Source organism: Arvicola amphibius, chromosome 4, assembly GCF_903992535.2.
Source record: "Arvicola amphibius chromosome 4, mArvAmp1.2, whole genome shotgun sequence".
Taxonomy (NCBI): domain Eukaryota; kingdom Metazoa; phylum Chordata; class Mammalia; order Rodentia; family Cricetidae; genus Arvicola; species Arvicola amphibius.
Window position 1 is genome coordinate 47,478,965 of NC_052050.1, and position 14,859 is coordinate 47,493,823.

The 14,859-nt window shown below is 36.9% G+C and overlaps 1 protein-coding gene across 1 annotated transcript; it reads left to right on the forward strand.

The window, feature by feature from the left end:
• Positions 1 to 11,849: 11,849 nt before the first annotated feature.
• On the forward strand, positions 11,850 to 12,788 carry LOC119811928 (olfactory receptor 1468-like). The gene has a single exon (XM_038326135.1). It carries the CDS (start codon positions 11,850 to 11,852, stop codon positions 12,786 to 12,788), a length of 939 nt encoding a protein of 312 aa, XP_038182063.1.
• Positions 12,789 to 14,859: the final 2,071 nt, after the last annotated feature.

Genomic DNA, 14,859 nt, shown 5'->3' on the forward strand with positions numbered 1-14,859 from the left:
GAATAAATGATATATCATGATGTTATGTTGACTCTTAATAATGTTTTCTGTTTATTCTTCTCCCATACAGTATATTACAATTATAACTTCCCCTTCCTCCATTTGTTGCAGCCTCTCTCCCAGATCCATTTCTCCTCCTTTTCCTTTAAAAAAAGAGCAAGGCGGGGCTGGAGAGATGGCTCAGTGGTTAAGAGCATTGCCTGCTCTTCCAAAGGTCCTGAGTTCAATTCCCAGCAACCACATGGTGGCTCACAACCATCTGTAATGGGGTCTGGTGTCCTCTCATGGCCTGCAGGCATACACACAGACAGAATATTGTATATATAATAAATAAATAAATATATTTTTAAAAAAGAGCAAGGCTCTCTGGGATATCAACTGAACACAGCATAATAAGATGCAATAAGACTACACACAAAACTTTGTATTGAGACTGGAAAATGCAACTTAGTAGCTTCCAAATATATAATTTATATGTATTTTATACATGCATATTATATGTATGGTGTAGACAGATTTATTGGAATTACTCAACACATAAGGACAATGTTACTCCCAGAAGCCATAAACTATTAAACAAGAAGTCCATGTAGGATACATTCCTTCTAGTTGTCAGTCAGGGGTTCACAGAAACTCCCAAAGACAAACAAGCTATTACTACTCATGGTTGTCCACAAAAACATGATTCTAAAATTCTATTGCTGAAGGCACTGTGTGTTCTGGTCATAGAAAGTATAGAAATGAAACAGGTATTGACCTGGAAGACCCTCCACCACTGGCTATCTTTCATAGTGCCAGAAGATGACATGTTGGATGTTGAAGAAGAAAAGTCATCAAAAGTCTAACCTAGGAAAGAACTTGGAAAGCTATAAGAATTATGCATGTAGCAAGATATGGCCTTTGAAAAGTAGTACCCAGATGTTTATGAAGGTAAACAACAGCTTTATTGTTGGATTGACGACACACTGCACGGGAAGGAACTCATGCAAAGTACTATAATCATGGCCAATAATTACCATTATACTCAGAGATGAGTGCATCTCTCAATCCTTAACAGAGACACTCCAGGTTTTCAAAGAATAGAGTTTTATGCAGGGACTTACAACTGTCACTGTGTAGAGAAAAAGTGTTTGTGAGTATATAGCCTCAACTAAATTTTATATCATATTCTTTTCCCTCAAAGCTGAGAAACATTATAGGAGAGTGAACAGAAAATAGGAGTCAGAAAATGGTGGTGACTAAAGCAAAATATTGTATTTCAGTGTGAACTAAACAGCTATGGTTGAGTGGATGACATCAAGCTAGGCAACATTTTAGCAAGGAAATTGAAAAGGCTCAGGGGATCCCATTTCTCCCTGAAGAGATTATTGTCAATTGATGGCTGCCAAGTAAACGTAAGTTAATATTTTCTCATCTGTTGCCCCTGGAAGATTTTCCAGGCTGCATTAGATAACCCTATACCTATTAACATATGAGTGTGGAAGGCCACATATGATTCAGTTTCCATGTGAAGTCAATTCTGACTTATAAATCATTTGAGTTCAAGCTTGTATGTCTGCTTTTTCCAAAAACTTTGAGGAATGTGAGAAACTTCTGAATAATCCCATGGAAAAGAGCATTTTCCCATGAGAAAAAAACACATTATCTATTAAGACTGGAGCTCATGTGTGCTAGCCATATGCAATCTAGTTAGAGATAGAAGCTGCTTGCTGCTGGCATAATTCTTGTGAGATATAATGCATCTGCTTGTGTTTCCTCCCAAGGAAAGTACAGGGAGGTGGTTAGCTGACTGCACTGCTCTTTGTTCTGCCTTCTGCCTTTAATCTGTATAAAAGCAAGCTCTGAATAAACTTGGGGCTAGTTGGTATTCACACTCAGACCTCCCAGATCTATACTGTGTTTGTGTCTCCATTTCTCTCAGTCTGCAATTTCTTCAACTCCATGCCCCATCCCAGATACCTCCTGCTGATTTCTCTCAGAGCTGGCCCCAACGTATGAACAGCAAAAGACATAGTGGGTATAAAAAAGAACTGAGAAGCCAATGATAATGGCACTGAGATTTGTCTCTACAGCATGTACTGGCTTTTTTGGGATTCTAGTCTGTTTGGATGCACACCTTCCTAGGCCTAGCTGGAGGGGGGAGGGCCTTGAACTTCCCACAGGGCAGGGTACCCTGCTCTCTCTTAGGACTTGAGGGGGAAAGGGGAAGGTGAGTGGGAGAGTGGGAGGGAAATGGGAGGAGGAGAGGAAGTTGAAATTTTGAATGGTATTATTTATAAAGCAATAAAAGTTAAAAAAATAGAACAGAACATGGGGGTAGTGTGGATGGATATGATTAAAAAACATTATACATGCATTTGAAATTCTCCAAGAATAATTATTTGAAATTAATTAGCAAAAAACCAAAGTCCCTAGAACTTAATGGTTATTTCAAAATCAGGCATATTAATGGCTAATTAATACCTTAAAATGTGATCAACACCCATAGCCATCAGGGAAATATATGCTAAAGCTACATTCAGATTCCATCTGACCCAGGTAAGAATGGTTTTGGGGGGAGGGTACTGGGAGGGGACTGGAAAGAAGAATCAGCAATTGTGAAAAAACTGGGTTTGATTTCCACCACACACATAATAGCTTATAACCATCCATAGTTCCAGATCCAGGGTATCTGGTACCCTTCTCTGACCTCGGTGGATACTAGGCATTTAATGGTACATACACATAAATCTGGCAAAACTTTCATAAGATAATTAAATCTAAAACAAAAGAATGACTATTTTTTTAAAAAATTATCACAGATTAAGAGGAGATCTTCCAAGGAAGTCAAAATATAATACATATAAAAGGAAGTATATGATTTATTAGAAATTAAAACAGTCTTTAAAGAGACAGAGTATAGAAAAGTAATAGAGTAAAAATAAATAAGCCATGTAAAGATGTAAAATTCACAGAGAGTCTGGATTATGTATATTATTGTGTCCTCTTTTGTTGCGGGAGCTCCTTCTGCTCCTTCAGCCAATAGCCGCTGAGATACCAGCCCTCTGAGGCATGGTCTTTCTCTCTTTAAAAAAAGCAGCCACTGCTGTCTGCTATCTCTCTGGCTTCCAGCTCTGCTTCTGGCAACTAGGCTCCCTTTCTGATTGCACAGAGGGCTGTTGTCTGGGATGGTGATCTGTAAGTTTTTCCTCCTTAAATAAATAACCATTCTATTAACCATAATTCCAAACTGGTGTGGGATTGTTTGTGACTTACGCCTTCATCTGGCTCCCAACGTGGGACCCAAACCCATGACCCTGTGATTAAAAGTCTTGTGCTCTACTGACAGAGCTAGCCAGGCACTCATGTTACACTTTTGAATTTTTTGACTGTGAAGAAGCAAAGTACAGAGAGATATTTCATTGTATGGGCTGCTAAGCTAAACCAGCATGTATATTATAAAGGTATCTTGACTTCAGAATTTGGTTCTAAGGATATTTTGCTTTGGAAAAGAGGTTTTTCTTTTGTTTCCATAGAAGATGAGCCAAGAGCCCCTGAAAGGTCACCTTGAAGACCCCTCAAAAAATTGTTTCACCCAATAAACAACAGGAAGCAGTTTGGAGAAAACAACACCCATACTCCCAAATATTGTTCATAAATGTTTGTTTATATAAAGGGGACTATGCTATGGAGATTTGCATTGGTACAGATCTTGGTTTATTGATACAAATTTAAGGTAAATTTTTATATGTATATTTCTGCTCTTGATTAAGGCACTGTGTTTGTGCAACTCATTTAGAAAGGTAATGTATAATTAAGAAATTTAGGTTAATAGATAATCATCTATAATAGTCAAATTTGTAGTCATGTTAGTTAGATTTTCTATATGTACAGAGATGTATTTCAGATGAATAGGGATTCTTCAAATCTTTCAAAGACTACAGAATATGTCATTTAAAATGTTTTAAGAAGTTAGGACTTTTCATGAGGGATACATGTCTGTCCCTGGCTGTACCAATTACTTCAAAAGGATGATGGGCACTGAAGAGGCTCCTTATGGAGTTGTTTAGCTATTTGGGCAAGAAACTGCTCTTGCTTGAACTGATTGATCAACTGAACATGTAGAACCCACAGAGAAATGACTATTAAACTTGGCTAAAGGTGAGATGATACTTCAGGGTTTATGATTCATGAAGGAGTCTGCTAGACATTCTGCAGGATGAAGAAGAAAGTGACTGACAAACTGCCAATATAGGTGGAACTGTCTTTGAAATTTCCTGCTTCATGGAAAAGTCTGTGAGATACTATGGGCCTGTAGGCTGAAGATGGATGCTCCAATGGTACAGAATTTTGGGTGACTGACCATGCAGCAAGATGTCTCTGTCATTTCTAGAGTTTTGGAAGTTGCTTACAATGCATTTCCTGTTTACTTAGGTAATATTATATCCTTCTGGAGTCTTTAATGGAATTGAAGAATAGCTAGAAAGTAGGTAAAGTTTTTGTTAATTATGATAAAAGATAAATTAGATATAAATATTATAACTGCAATTCTTGCTTGATACCTGTTTTGTTATATGTAATTTTACTATGTTAAAGTTAAAGCATTTCTTTTTATTTAAACAGAAAAGGGAAGGTGATGTAGGATTTCACTCTGTGTGCTGTGATTACATTAATGAAAAAAAATAACTGCTTTGGACCTATAGCAGGGCAAAACTTAGTTAGGCAGGGAAAACTAAACTGAATGCTGGGAGAAAGAAGGGTGAAATCAGAGAGAAGCCATGTAGTCCTGCCAGAGCCACACAGAATATTTCCCAGTAAGGTAGAACCTCATGGTGATACACAGATTGATGTAGATGGGTTAAATTAATATGTAGGAGTTAGCCAATAAGAAGTTGGAGCTAATGGGTCAAGCAGTGATTTAAAAAATATAGTTTCTGTCATTATTTCAGTTCTGGGCAGCCAGGATTAGCAAGCAGACTCATCCTACAATACAATGATAAGTGGTCACCCCTAAACACATGTACATACTAAAAACACTGAATGGATTCAGTATAGAATTGTCTATGTGTGACTTTGTGTGTGTGTATGTATGAAACATTTAATGATTAAAGAAGAATTTGTCATGAATTTGAAAGAAAGTAGAAGAGACAGAGACATAGTAGATATTGATCATATTATCATAACTGCTAAAATTGAAGATATTACTATACCTGATTTCCTGTTAAAATTTATAGTGAATACAGCAATGACAGCATCAATTAAACAGAACCAAGATCTGGATATAAATCCCTGAATCTCCAGCAACTTAATATTTGACAAAATAGCCTGTAGCAAATAGTGCTGAGAAATAGGATATCTACACGTGAAAGAATTAAACTAGCTTCCATTTCACAATTTTCACACAAATTGATTCAAATGGATCAAAGACTTGAGTAGTAGGCCTGAAATTCTGAAAGTGTTTTGTCAGAGGACAGAGCAGGAGAAAGAGTTCAAGAGAAGAGAACATGTAAGGATCTTCTGGAGGGAACTCCAGTTCTCAGTAAATCATGACAACAATCAACAAACAGTATGTTATAAAATTAAAAAAAAAATACTTCAAAAAAAAGAAAGTTTCCTGAATGAATAAAAAGTCCTCAGAGTGTTAGAAAAATTTTGTCAGGTGCACAGAAGATTAATATTCAGAAAAAAAAACAAAGAATTCAAAAATCCAAACAACAACAACAAAATAAGAAATCTAATGAAATGAACAAAAGAAACTACAGAGAACATTCTTTAAAGAAGACATGCAAATGGCCAATATACATGTTTCAAAGTATTCAATATCCCACAACACCAGAGCAATCAAAAGAAAAGTTACCTTTTCTTAGATTTAATTTCACTCCAGTAAGAAAGACCATCATCAGGAAAATAAATGTCACCAATGTCACCAAACAATGTCAAGGAGCTCTTTTCACTATTGACCAAAATGTAAATAGTTGAAGTTGACATTTAGATGACTATGTCTGTTCCTTACTAAAATTCAAAACAGAATCACCATATTATCTAGAACTCTTAAGTATGTGCTCTATGCACTCACAACTCGCATACCCACATTTAATCATGATCTGTTTACCATAGTAAGGAAATTGAATAACCTTAAATGCCTATAGCTGGTGAATTAAAAAATAATGACTTAAGTAAAGTGTAGGAATTATCTGTGGGGCAAACTACCTGGTGGAAGTAAAGTCATGAATCTCAGAAAATAACCTCCAACCACCGTTTTACAAAACCAGCACAATTAAAATCACTAATTTAAAAAAAATATTCTTTCTAATTTTATGTGTATAAGTGTTTTGCCTATCAACATGCAAATAGTGCAACCCATGCACTGCTGCACACAGAGACCGGAAGAGGGTATGGATCTCCTGGAATTGCAATTGCATACAGTTGTGAAATGCTCCATTGGTGCTATGAAAGGAATCTATCCTCTGCAGGAGCAGGAAATACTCTTAACCAATGAGACATCTCTCCAGAACCATTAATACTTGTTATATGCCTGTATTTATGTAGGGCTCTATATGTAGAGGTCAGAGGACTAAAAATATTTCTTATGATAAGGGGGAAATGGAGGCCTTAATAGAGAGAAGTAGAAAGACAACCAAATATGTGTAATATGAAAGTGGAAGAGAGCAACAGGATTAGGGCAGAGTTGGGGATAGAGAAATTGGGTAGAAAACACATTTTGAGCAGATGATGAACAAAATTAAGCATAATGAAAATTCCATAAGGAATTCAACTATCTTGCAGGTTATTTTAAGTATGACAAGATTTAATTTATACTAAATTTTTAAAGGGAAATAACCTTTTAGTGTAGAATTACCATATGAATAGACACATAACCTACAATAATTATTTCAAATAAATGACTGTACATCAACATTCACAGAACTTATACTAATAACTACCCCTCAGTGGAAAAATAAATCAACCAATGATTAAGTGAGTAGACAATGCATATCTGTGCAATGACATATTATTTGGCAATAAAAAAAAATCAGCTATTGGCACATAGAACTATTCAAACATACCTTGAAAACATGTTAATAGAAAAAAATTAGCAATGAAGAGCTTATATTCACATGAAATATGAGGAATACAAAATCTGTAGAAACATTAAGTAAACCTGAATTGCATATGGATGGATAGAGGTGAGTGTATGTTCGAATGGGCACAGGCCATCTTTGGGGGAATATGGGTTCTAAAATGCATCATAATTGCTTTGAATGACACTAAAATTACTAAGGCTGTTTAGTTATATTTATGTAAGTGAACATCACAGTACTTAGAGAAGATTGAACTGGTATTTGAGCCTACCAAACAATCTCTTTTGCTTCTTGGGTCAAATAAAATATAGAAAGTAGATGAATCATTCTTCTTGGAGTAATTGAAACCAATTAGTTAATGAATAAAATGTGGTTGTCCTATAAAACCAGAACTGGCAGAACAGTGTATAAAATGAAGGATACGTCCTTAGATCCCAATTTCTATTTCCACAATTAAAAACAATCATTAATCATCTCTAAGACTGCAGTAAAGGTTAAACCTATAAGGATCAGGATTCACTAGGGTTAAAATTTTATGTTTCATTTTCACAGATGAAATTTCCAACTGATAACTGTCAGTTCATTCAGAAATTATCATGAAGAAAGGAATTATGAATACCACCTACAGACTCAAGTTCAATAGTTGAACTCATATAATGTGGAATTAGAAAGTAATCTTACATATAAAGAAGAGACAGGGCACTGGTCATAGCAGGTACGATTAAGGTTTTCATAGAGAGGTAAGAAGACAAAATGAGTGAACATGCATAGGAGTGTGAATTGCATTTCTATTGACTTAAGGAATCATTAAACATGCTATCTGCAATATTCCTGAATTTCCACATATTGGTACACATAGAAAGTTGTTTGATAAAGTTTAAAGTTTCCATAAGTTTGTATAACTGTTGGTATGCTGTTCTAGAGAGCCTTCTCATGTGTGTGGTTTTCTACTTTCTCTCTCTGCTTAAAAGCTACTGTTATGTATGTTGGAGAGAAAGCTCGGCCATTAAAGGCTAGGCTTACAACCAACCACATCCATATTAAAAAAAAAATAACTACAGATAGCTTCTTGTGTAAATTTTTTTATGTAATATACTTTAAATCATTATCAACCAGAACAATGCCTGATGATTTGAGGTGGTTTTCACCCTTCTTCTCTGTCCCCACCTTGGAAAGTGAGCTTCAGTCAAGCAAAACCCCTGTACATTGCCTGAACAGGCAAGAAGTTTATATCACTCTAAGCTTTTGGGGCTTTCTTGTTGCTGTTATTTGTTTAGGCAATTTTTTATTGCTGTTCTATAATTTTAACTTCCCCCAAGTGTTGGAATGAGAGATAGATGATAATAATTGGTCCCCCTAGAGATCCCTGGGGTGAATGTCCTAGAAAGGTATTGGGTATTTACTATGTCTTTAATGAGTTATACGGGATCTGGATTCCTATGGGATGCAGGGTCCCTAAGGCCTGGGTTATGGCCACAGAGGAATGAGAGTAGGGATGGAACCGATAGATGAGTGCAGAGGCCAATAGATTTTTTTGCCTGCAAATAAAATAAAGGTGAGCATGATTTTGAACCAGACACTTAACTCAGCCTCAGAAGAGTTGGTTACACTCAAGAAAATAGCTCACATCCTGATGAGAACCCACTTGAAATTCCAGTGTGATGCCGGACAGTATTCCAGGTGTAATATCACTCTTTTCTTCGCTGTCTCCTAAGACTTCGCCACACTGGAAAAGTGTTTGTTTCGTCATCATTAGGTAACTAAGTTCATATGGGTGGGTTCATTACAAACACTCATTAGGTAATTTTCTCTCAGTATCACATCATTTCACATGAGCGCAGTGCTGAGAGATGGAGTTCACTACTGTAGTGCTGAATGGGTCTTTACCATGCTTTCCCCTGTGGGTTCTTAGCAAATTCTGAGCAATGTCCTACCAGAGATGATGATTAATTTCGTCTGTACAAGCTCAGAAATCCGTGTTTTAGTGGTAACATTTGTGACTGCTCCAAAGTACAGTCCCTCAAGGAAGACACTGATATCATGTAGGTGTTCATGTAAAAGTACAAGAGCTACTCCTTTAAACTCACTGCTTCTACAGAATGCAAGATGATACAGGAAGTTGTACCAAATGTGAGAAACATGTCACTTGAGATTTTTATGTGTTGTTTAATTTGAGATTAGTGGGCTGAATATCTAAAAACAGTATAAAGTACATTGGCCCATCAGTGACAACAGTTGATGGTGATTTCTCTAGCTTCTGATCTTTTCATACATGCCTACCTAACTCAAAGATACTGTCCATTTTGAGGAGAAGGAGAAACTGTAAATGGTGGCACAAGCCTATAATGCCAGTGCTTGGGAAGCAGAGGCAGGAGAACTGTATATTTGAGGCCAATCTTAGATACAGTAGGAGAACATATTTTGAAATGGTGCATGATTTCTTTTTCCTATATTGTTGTCCCTCTGTAATGCTAACCTCCAGGCCTACAAACAAAACTCTCAAATGAGCTGCTTTGAACACTTTTAGTCTGAGAAGATACAATCAGTTGGACATCGGTGTACATATTAGGGAAAGTGAGTTAAATCTTTTAGTGCTTTTACTTGTTGTCAGTTTTGAGTCATGTGATAAATTCATTTACCAGTTTTGTACAGAATTTTAAAAATGACATATGTGGCATGGGCATATATGCCTGTGACTTAAGATACAGAGTACCCAGTGTACAAGACTGATAAGGATAACATTTGAAGAACTTTCAGTAATATTGACAAAATGAAGAGTATAGGTTACAAGGTTGTATCTTTGGCAAAATAATGCAAAATTTTTCTTTTGTGAACTGTCCATTTCCTCTAATTCTTTCATGTGACTGCTTGTCATAAAATGTTAGTTATATTACTCAAAGTCTACACATTAAATGACATTTATAGAATATCTGCATAATTACACTGAAGAACCCAGTTTTGAAAAAATAAATAATACCTTCATAGCAAGCAGTATTTGTCCAAAACTGGTATCAGGCTTTAGCTACCTGATACATAAATTAGCCAATACACATAATATAGACATCTGTGGAATAACTCAAGTGAAGATTCCAAACTAAATTGTTGCTTCTTATTTTATATTAGTCATAAAATGTCTCATCCTGTTTTCTGCATCAGTATCAATGGTATTTTGTGGATTAAAGCATATGGTTATGATTTATAGTTATCAGTATTACTGAGGAGTAGTACAAATGACTAACCCTAACACTGAAGAAATGTGATATTAGATCTTTGACACTCACTATGAAATGTAAAAATTGGTCAAGTTTTCCTGTTTAAATGGAGATTTTTCTACAATTGAACCTGAAGAAATTTGCATTAGTTTGAGCAGCAGGTAACCAAACTTCACTGGTCAAATTCATGCATCATGATAGGTACTAGTCCTATTTGGAGATTAAGAATGATTATGAATATTTAAACAGAAAGATGGCATATGATACCTTTCATCCATATAGTTTACAGTTGGTGGTTAACTTCTCTTAAAATATTAATGAAAGTATAAAGTACATGGGACACATATAGGATACTATGGAACATGACTGAAGGTTTTACATATGGAGAGATACAGTAAATTTAGCTATATATGTGATAAGTAATATCCCTTACGTTTGAGTAGGGATGAGGCAGGTGAAAGAGAACCAATGGGGAGAAAGTGATAGGGAAATAGAGGGGAAACTCTGAAATGAGAGAGGTGAAGAGTTTTAACCCCAGCATTGATGGAGAGAGAAAAGCAAGTGCCACCATGATGAGACCTTATGGCTATATACCATTGGCCATTGTGAGATAATTAAACCGCATTTGTGTACCTGATAGGATCTGTGTCGTTATCCTCTCAGAAACAGTGATAATATGAAGAATAAATCAGGCAACAGATGATGGAATTCCTCTGTTAGAATACCACAAAGTAGGTTAAGGGAGAAAAGAAGGGTCAGGAGACATGAGAACATAAAATGAACTGAGTCAGATTTTGTATTCCAGTAAAGATGTAATCCTCATATATAGATATAATCTAATAAGAAAGAACTGATGAAATAGGAGGAGAATAAAGGGGAGACTCTGTATAATGTATGAAAGAAGTTCGAGGTAAGGAAAAAATGAATGTATCAAAATTCATAGAGTTCTGTTTCAAGGCTTAACATCCTTTGCAATTCTATGAGACATTGGGTGATAGGAGATTGAGGAACTCTTTGGGAGACAGCAGAGTGAAGACAAAAATTTCACTTGGGGATTTTGAGCTTCAGATACTTATCATATGTCCAATGAAAGGAAGATGATTAGTGAACCCTGGAGCAGAAATCTATATGTTATAGGGACATGAATGTCTGCATTTGTAATGGTAATCAAAGGTATAGGAGTATGTGCATTTTTCTTAAAATTTATATACTATGATGATAAAATTTATACAAATTATTCACGAACAACAATACACAAAATAATATAGAGCCAATTACTAAGGAACAAACTAGAGTTGAGCAGGTTGCAGAAGAGAGAATCATAAACCTAGTTGGTATCTCAGTAGAAATAGCATCAGTTGTCTCGGAAAGGATGGGAGATAGAAGCCTGTTTATAGAAGTTGAGAAAAATCATTGATGGTTTAATTTCTATAGACATTTGGAGTTTGAGGTTATAGTTACTATGATGACTGTCATAGGCACTGTGGTAGATACATATCCTAAATATATGTTTATTTTTATTTTGAATTTTAAGGGATTCTGATGTTTTTCATTAGGATATCGGGGATGAAGAATTATGATAATGAACAACCAAACTGTCATCTCCCAGTTCTTCCTACAAGGCCTGCTCATCCCCTCAGAATACCAGCACCCATTCTATGTCCTGTTCCTGGCCATGTACCTCACTACTGTCTTAGGAAACCTCATCATCATTATCCTCATTCACCTGGACTCCCATCTGCACACACCAATGTACTTGTTTCTCAGCAACTTGTCCTTCTCTGACCTCTGCTTCTCCTCTGTCACAATGCCCAAATTGCTACAAAACATGCAGAGCCAGGACCCATCCATCCCTTATGCAGGCTGTCTGACACAAATGTACTTTTTAATGGTTTTTGGAGACATGGAGAGCTTCCTTCTTGTGGTCATGGCCTATGACCGCTATGTGGCTATCTGTTACCCGCTTCGGTACACCAGTATAATGAACACCAAGCTCTGTGTAACTCTGGTAGCGCTGTCCTGGGTACTTACTGTGCTGTATTCCATGTTACACACCCTACTCCTTGCTAGATTGTCATTCTGTGAGGACAATGTGATCCCCCAGTTTTTCTGTGACATATCTGCCCTCCTCAAGTTGTCCTGCTCTGACATTTATATTAATGAACTAATGATATTTATCTTGGGAGGGCTCGTTATTGTCATCCCATTCTTATTTATTGTTGTTTCCTATGTTCAGATTGTCTCCTCCATTCTAAAAGTTTCTTCTGCTCATGTTTTCTACAAGGTCTTCTCCACCTGTGGCTCCCACCTGTCTGTGGTCTCACTGTTCTATGGGACAATTATTGGTCTCTACCTATGTCCATCAGCCAATAACTCCAATTTGAAGGAAACTGTCATGGCTATGATGTACACAGTGGTGACTCCCATGCTGAACCCCTTCATCTACAGCCTGAGGAACAGAGATATGAAACAGGCCCTGATAAGAGTCCTTTGCAAGAAGAAAATCTCCTTATAGTGTCAATAGTAGAATTTTTATTTAAATTTATATTGCTAATATGTTTACATTAATATCACAAAATATATCCCTATAATTGGGCCAACATATGAAAACAAACTATGTAATATTTTCATTTACCAGCAGGAATTTTGCAAAGTTGTTCAAGAAGATGACCTTAGTGACTCAGTGATACCATCCTATATCTTTCATGTGTGATCCTAAAAAATCATTAGGTAAAAGCCATTGTATTATCAGGTTTCTTTTCCTTGTATTATTTTTATTGAAAAGAGATTCATCTCTCGTACAATATATCCCGACCACAGTTTCCTCTTGCTCCACCCCTAGCTCTTCCTATATCCCTACTCCCTCAGATCCACTACCCTCGGTTTCTTCTTCAGAAAAGAATGGGCCTCCGGGAGATGATAACCCAAACACCATCAACAAAAGATACAAAAACACAGGTGAAAGTCCTGTATGGAAGCTGGACATGGCAACCAGGAGGAAGAAAGGACTCTCAAAACTAAGCAAAAGAGTCATAAACACACCACATCTGATGTCAGGAATCACACAACAGCAGAAAAATAACAGTCCTAACATATATAGGCAGAGGACATGGTACATACTTATGCATCTCCCATGCTTGCAGTTTCAATCTCCATGAGCCCATATTAGCAATAATTAATTGAAGTGGTGGTCAATGTTCTCTTGGTGTCCTGCATCCCCTCTGACTCATACAGTCTTTCCTGGACCTCCTCCCTTGAGCTCCCTAATCTTGAAGGAGAGGGACCTGATGGAGACTTCCAATTTAGATCCTCTCCCTTTCCTACTGGGTCTCTTCACTTGTTCCTGCTGCTGCTGGAGAAATTCTCTATGATGATGACTGCACAAGGCACCAAACTATAAAAACAGCATAATAGTATTACAGATCATTTCATTGATATTTTGCCAGTTTGGTTTTACCTAAATTCCCAGCCTATCCAATCCCTGGTTACTGGTCATGCAGGGCATAGGCTCACTCTGATAGGTTAGGCCTGAAGTTAAACCAAGCAGGGTTTGACCAGTCTAACAAGTTTTGCACCATCATTGCCCCAGAACTTCTTGCAGGCAAAACAGATTGTAGGTATGGGGTTTGTAGTCTTCAAGTGCTAAAGTTTCATGTGCTAAAGAAACTAGAATGTAGGGGTGGAGCCAGCAAGCCTGCACCAGCTCAACCTCTGTACGTTCAATGCAATTCACAGATGTCTCTGGCAATTGGACCCCTCTTTCATTTTTCAGAAAGCTAACCTCTCTCCTAGCATCAGTCTGGGTTGTTTAGGAATCTCTACAAGATATCCACAATCAACAGATAAAACAAATGTAACCTGGTCCCACCACCAGAAACCTTGCCTGACTACAAAAGATGGCCAGTTCAGACTCCGTGGCATCATTAGTAGAAGTTCTCACCAGGGATATAGATTCCACTGCACTAGGTTTCTACAATGCCCTGGAAATGTCACACAATTCCAGAGTCTTACCCAGAACTCTTCCTTCATCCCCTGCAGGTCATCCTTAACATTCCCAATCCTAAAATCCACCTGAAGAATCTATTCTATTTCCCCTTATCAGGGAAATTCATGCTTCCTCACTATGTCCCTCTTCTTAACATAACCTCTCTGTGTCTGTGTACTGTAGCTTGATTATCATTTACTTAAAAGCTAATATCCACTTAGAAGTGAATACATACCACATTTTTTCTTTCTGTGACTGGAGTACCTCACTCTGAATGACTTTTTCTTGTTACAAAAATTTACATGCAAATTGTATGCCGTTTTTTAAACAGTTGAGCCATACTTCCTTTTGTGTATGTACCTTACTTGAGGTATCCATCCTTCAGTTTAGAGACATCTAGATTGTTTCCAGTTCCTGAGTATTATTAATAAACCACATTAAACATAGTTGAGCATCTGGGTTGTAGTGTTGTGTGCCTTAAAACTCTGCACTTTGGAGGCAGAAGCAGATGAATCTCTGTGAGCCTGGTCTACAGAGCTAGTTCCAGGACAGCTAGGGCTGTTTCACAGAGAAACAATGTCTGAAAACAAAACAAACAAAC